General features: G+C 37.8%; 1 protein-coding gene across 3 annotated transcripts in view; it reads right to left on the bottom strand.

Moving 5' to 3' along the window:
- Nucleotides 1–1,032: 1,032 nt before the first annotated feature.
- The window catches only part of RSPO2 (R-spondin 2), a 183,240-nt gene continuing 178,272 nt past the window's right edge, over nt 1,033–6,000 (bottom strand). For all 3 annotated transcript variants that reach the window (XM_069600378.1, XM_069600379.1, XM_069600380.1), the window contains one exon: nt 1,033–2,949. In XM_069600378.1, the coding sequence (XP_069456479.1) occupies nt 2,834–2,949 (116 nt within the window). In that variant the 3' untranslated portion in view covers nt 1,033–2,833. The remainder of the gene's footprint in view (nt 2,950–6,000) is intronic.

Genomic DNA, 6,000 nt, shown 5'->3' with positions numbered 1-6,000 from the left:
TCAAGCTTCTTAATTGAGAAAGTTGTAGTTCCATATTTTGCTTCTACAGATGCTAAGATACCTGAAAATACTAAGAAACCAGTTTCATATGTTCTATTTATATACACTGTATGAAGTATAGGAATGGTATAGCCACTTATGGAAAACCACCAGATCTTCTTTGTATAATTATCCTGAAGCTGTGCATTACACTGTAGTCAGTCAGTCTTTCTTTCTCTGACTCTCTCTCTCTCTCTCTCTCTCTCTCTCTCATGAGTGCATGCATGCAGTTTGCTTATAACTGCTGCTGCTAAGTTGCTTCAGTCGTGTCTGACTCTGTGTGACCCCAGAGACGGCAGCCCACCAGGCTCCCCTGTCCCTGGGATTCTCCAGGCAAGAACACTGGAGTGGGTTGCCATTGCCTTCTCCAATGCATAAAAGTGAAAGTGAAGTTCACTTCACTTGCTTATAACTAGAGGCTTAAAAATCAAGTAGCTTTAATCAATTCCTATAGAAGTTTGAGCAAAGAATATCCAGACATCAAAAATAGTTTGAAGGGAATGGATATTTTCATAAATATATTCTAGTGTGTTGATAAGGAAGATAATTTGGGGAATAAATAGCCAAGGACACAGGCAATAAGAGTAGCCAGTAACAACTTGTGTATTGCTTAGTCTATACCATGCTGTACTGACCACACCTTACACAGTTTACCTTAAGACACAACCTTACATGGTAGGTAATACTATTTCCTCCATTTTACAGATGACAAAACTGAGACCTGGGAAGACAGTTTGCTCCAGATTAGACCTCAGGCAGTGTGGCTTTAAAATCCCGACTCTTAATCACTCTGTGTGCATGCTAAGTCTCTTCAGTCATGTCCAACTCCATTGCTGCAATGCAATTTATAGCTAGTTAATCTCCTCAATGTATTTAAAACACAGGTTTTTAAAAGTTGCTTTTTTTTAAAGACCACTATTTGGGGATACAGTTGCTAAAATATTGCTTTCCCCCCCAAATGTATCTCTAAAGAAAAGAATATGTCCACAAAAGTAATTTTGAATTTTTTTAATGCACAAAAAGAACATCTCAGAAACAGAACAAGTATTGATTTATTAACGATGAAGCACTATATAAAGAAGCCCCCTCCCCACTTAGTAAATAGGAATATAGTTTAAATAGATGTGAAAGGAAGTGAACACTTTAGGATTAAATGCAAACCCTAAAGTTGTATACAACATTCATATATGGCTTATCTCATAGCAATATTATTTTCATAATGATGTACATGACATTTATACTTATTGGTAAGATGCTTTTGACTCAAAAGTTAAACAAAAATGCAAAGAGGTAGTTTAGCCAATGCAAGGTGAGAAAAAAGGCTTTTACCTTGCTTTGTTTTTTCCCCTCAAAAAATCTTCAACCATTCCTTTTGGTTCTAATTTTCTTCTGGATCATCCAAGAAAATAATAATGCTTCTGGAAGAAGCATCATTATCAAAACCCTCTAAGAACTGATACCCCCTAGTGGACAACGGTGTTTTTGAAAACAACTACTCTGAAAGTCACCTGGGAAGTCTCCACAGGGTTCCTCTCTCAGTCTTGAATCAGAAATTCTGGTTCAAGGGGGCCCTGTTAAGATCTGACCAGTAATTGTAGGAATTCCTCATGTTTTCTCCTCCAATTCTATGCATGGTCTCATGAGGTGGTCATTTCAGCACTGACCCAAGAATATTGGTAGGTGCTCTGTCATTGCAAGTCAGGAACTGCTTTAAATAAAAACTATACATATTGAAGTTTGAAAGTAAAAATTTGAAAAATTCTCTAGCTGGCCTGTGAAACTGCATGAGTAGTAGTATTAGTAACTGCATGTAATTGCTCATGCAGTTGTGTTTCATAAAGTCATCACATCTTAAACTCAAAGGCAGTTTTTGGCTTCTGACCTCCAGATGCCTCATGCGTTAGCTATGGTGAGGAGTGGGGAAGGTCTATTGATATTCAAATTCTTTGACAGGAGTCATTTGATCCTATGTACAAACTAGCTTATCCTATCTTTACAATGAGAAATAAGCCCACAAAGAGAAGTTTCAAGGGGCAGCAAAACACTCATCAATTCGCAAAACTAGAACAGTCATTTACAGGACAATGGTTAGAAACCACTAGAAACGGGAGACATAACATTAATTGGGTATGACTTGTGACACAGAAAAAAAGCATAAATATACAGTAAATAAGAGGTTTATATGCAGCCCCAGCAGGGTATGTACACATCCGAGCTGCTGTGAAACTGAGCAGGAATTCCTGCTGCTAAGAGCAGTCTCTGGACACAACAGTTGGAAGGTAACAGATGCTGAGAACAATGTGTGGTAACACTAGGCAGATATCCACATACACTGATGCTTGAAAATGCACAACGTGGGAAACACAGGTCACAAGTGAAACAGCACTTTGCCTGCCAAGGGTCGTCCTTCCATAAATATGCACAAGTCAGTTCTCCAGTCGAGGGGGTGGGGGTTCTGCAGCCTTGCACTTCCGGGCAGGCAGCCTCGCTGCCTCGGGGCACACAGGGAACCCAGTCACACGCTCTACAATTCACTCCTGCTGCCTTGGCTGCAGGTCACAATCGCCCACTTTCACAGTCTCCCAATGCAAATCAAAGCATAAATAACATAGAGCCCACGCTTGCGGGTCCTCCTTTCCCAAGGTTCCTGGGAACAGGTACTGGTCAGAGCAGCACAAATGCCGCCACCACATCCAGGAGTGGAGAGTAGCTGTGTGCACTTTTGCAAAAAAAACACCACCCCCTGCCCTCCACCCAAAACAAAGCAAAACTTCCACCCTCCATGTCTTTTATTTTACTGGTTAGCTCTGTCTGTAGCTAGGAAGACACTGTGTTGCTCCTGGGCTCTTTCTATCAGCTTCCTCTTCTTTTTCTTGTTCTTTTTCTCCTTTGCTTTTGGAGTTCTCTTCCCTACAATAACCGGAAGAGAAAGAAATGAAGACATGTCAGAAAAGGCTCTTGCTCTCAGAAAGAAAACACAAAACATTAAGAGTTTTACACAAAGCCCATCTGGAAAACATCACCTATGGAAAAAGCAGCCTCAAAGAGAAAATTGTTCACATTAATTTTGATGGAATAATAATAATTTACTAAATTGGATATGCTGTCTCAGAGACTGATCTTCCCGTTACAGGGAACTGGCATATTTAAAAACCTCCCAGCGGCCTGATCAGTCTTGCAAATATCATTCTGCCACAAAAATTCCATTTATCCCCTCCTCCTTTTAACAATGCTGCCCTGTGCTAGATATCTTTACATCTTTCTACTGCTCCACATGTCAGTGGGTCAAAAGAAAATAAGCATTTATCTACAGTAAATATACCAGAAGTTTCAAACGCCCCTCTCCCTGTCCCAAGGGAGAAAAAAATGTCTAGCTTTTAACATTATTCCCTCAGTGTTCTCCAAGGCCAATATTTGAAATGACATATGTGGAATACCTCTTTATTTTCTATAAAAAAAATTCATGGGGACATCATTTATTATGTGGTTTATGGCTTTTTATATAAATCTTCCTAACCAAGGTATTCTTACTGAGAGCAAGAAAAATGCTTGTTTCTGAGGAACTAGTAGGGGTGTGTCTTACTACCAAAAAACAGTCACACCCTGTTATTCCTGTTTCTCCTTTTCACCTTAGCCACTAGGAAGCCCAGACCACAGCTAAATAGTTGAGGTTTTCCTCCATCAGGAGTTTGGGGATGCAGTTTTCCCTTGGTCTCTGCTGTATTTGACTTCTTCCACTTTGTGGTTACCATTTCAGTCTTCATAAGGTCTCAACATTTCTTTGCAAGTATGTCTACATCGAACTGTGAGAAAAAAGAATAAGGAACATAGATTTTGCTTTAGGCCCTTTGCCCTCTTTGAGTTCTAAACACATAGGAACCATGGGACTTTGTGAACAGGAAGGAGCTTGAAAGTTCATCTGCATTTGTAGCTTGGTACTGTACACCTTCAGTACAGGAACGTTCTTCTTCACAACAGAGTAAAAAGAATCCTCCTGTCAGCTCTTTTTCCCCTTCTACCTGTCCCTACTTCCAATTTTATCATGTAGTTGCACAAAACGTAAGCTTTCTCTTCCTGTGAGGTATAGCTATTTGGTACCACAGATAGAACATTCCATTCTAATCCATGATCTCCATCCTTCCTACGTCTAAGAAATCCAATATTCCTGAGATCCTTTTATTACACAGACATAGCTGGTCAGCTTTTCAATCCAGAGAGTGGAGAAGGTGGCTGATGACACGACCTCTTTCTGATCAGAAATGGTCTGTTTTGTTTGAGAATGGAAAATAGTCTCACTCATGAGATGCTGGCACCTGGTAGGCACATAGTTGGTATTCAATAAGTACAACTTTGCTGAGTTAAAGTTTTTATCACAAGAACAAAGATAGGATGCTATGGTAAAATAATAAGAATATAAGGGTACCCTCATATTAAATTATAAATGTCCTTGAAGTTAACTTCTGGTTCTCATTAAATTCTGGCATTAATGTTATAATGGCATTTTGCCATCTTTAAATGTAGTTAATCCTACCCAGTGAAACTTTAGTGGAAGCCTTCATTAATCAAAGAAACTGTAAAGTTACAACTATTTAGTAACACTGTGTCTAATGATGAGACACACCTAATGAGGGCAGAGAAATATTTAACATAAAATAGTATATTTTAAAAGAAGCTCCACTTATAAAGTTTAATGAAGGTTTTCTTAGTTCTATGTTCTCTCTAAAAAAAAAATATTTCATTAAAACAATTCACTGGTGACTACCATTTAAAAATTCAGTCCATTTCTGTTTCATTTATTTAAAGGCTGGAATTTCTTTTAGAATCAAAACAAAATTAAATGAAAAAATATTTATGCAAACATTCCTAGATTTTAATATTTGTTAAGATATATGCTGAATATACATTATTTAAAGAAAACGTCACAATCATCATTTCAATTCTTCATATAAATTATGTAGTTGAATGTTAAATGTCCCCTACTTTCACTAACAGCAAATCCATGCTTAATGACTGAAAAGAGAAGGTTACTTTCATGTCACTTACCTAATGTATTATTGTGATGTAACTGTAAGTGCCAAGTGTTTTTGTGTTTGCTAGCTGATAGAACACTGTGGGGTAGGGAAGTTATTCAGTATTTGCATAAGGCAGTTCATATTGTGGCAGAAAATTCAGAAATGCTTCTGAAAACTTATTTTATATGATTGTATGATTATCACACTGGTAATAAGTTATATGGTACTGGTTCCAACTAGAGATGTTTCGGGAGATTTTATTGCAACCCTAAAATTTGCCTTAGACCTCTCTCTTAAATGACATCTCTGTGCTATTGGTTCATTGCTGGGCTTTGCTTTTGGTCAGCCCTATTTCTCATGTAGGATATATTGCAAACACCAAAGGCTTAAAGCTGGTTAGCCAAGATTTGACCATGGACAGTCCTAAATGAACTGAAAACATTTTGTGGTCCATAGTAGGTTGTTTTGACTTTAAGCCAACTCTGAGTAATAAACTATTAAAATATAACCTACCATAAGGTATGGAAGGGGTCTTGTACACATTTTCTGAACTCTACTAAGATTTTTAGATATAAAGAATTAGGAAGATTAAACCTAATAAAATATATATATTTGAAGGTAAGTTATATTGGACATGTGAGCATGTTAATTCATTTCCACTTAAGTTCTCAACATCTGTGACTATGAAATTAGACTCAGAGAATAACTTCTGTACTTTCAGATTATTTCACATTATCAAGCACAGTCACCCTAAGCATTTAAGGGCAAATATGATGCCAGTCACCCAAAGAGTAATTCAACTCATGAACCTAACTTTCTTAGTTCACAAGAGAAAATGTTCTGCCCAAGATGAGCAGAAAAGGTTTGAGTTTTATGAGGAGATTGTCAGCCTTCAGGTATGTTCAACTCCAGTGAAAAATTCTGCATATCCTAGGTACTTGAAAGTTGT

Source organism: Ovis canadensis, chromosome 9, assembly GCF_042477335.2.
Source record: "Ovis canadensis isolate MfBH-ARS-UI-01 breed Bighorn chromosome 9, ARS-UI_OviCan_v2, whole genome shotgun sequence".
Classification (NCBI taxonomy): Eukaryota; Metazoa; Chordata; class Mammalia; order Artiodactyla; family Bovidae; genus Ovis; species Ovis canadensis.
The sequence above is the reverse complement of the archived record's forward strand: the minus strand, read 5'-3'. Positions and strand labels throughout refer to the sequence as shown.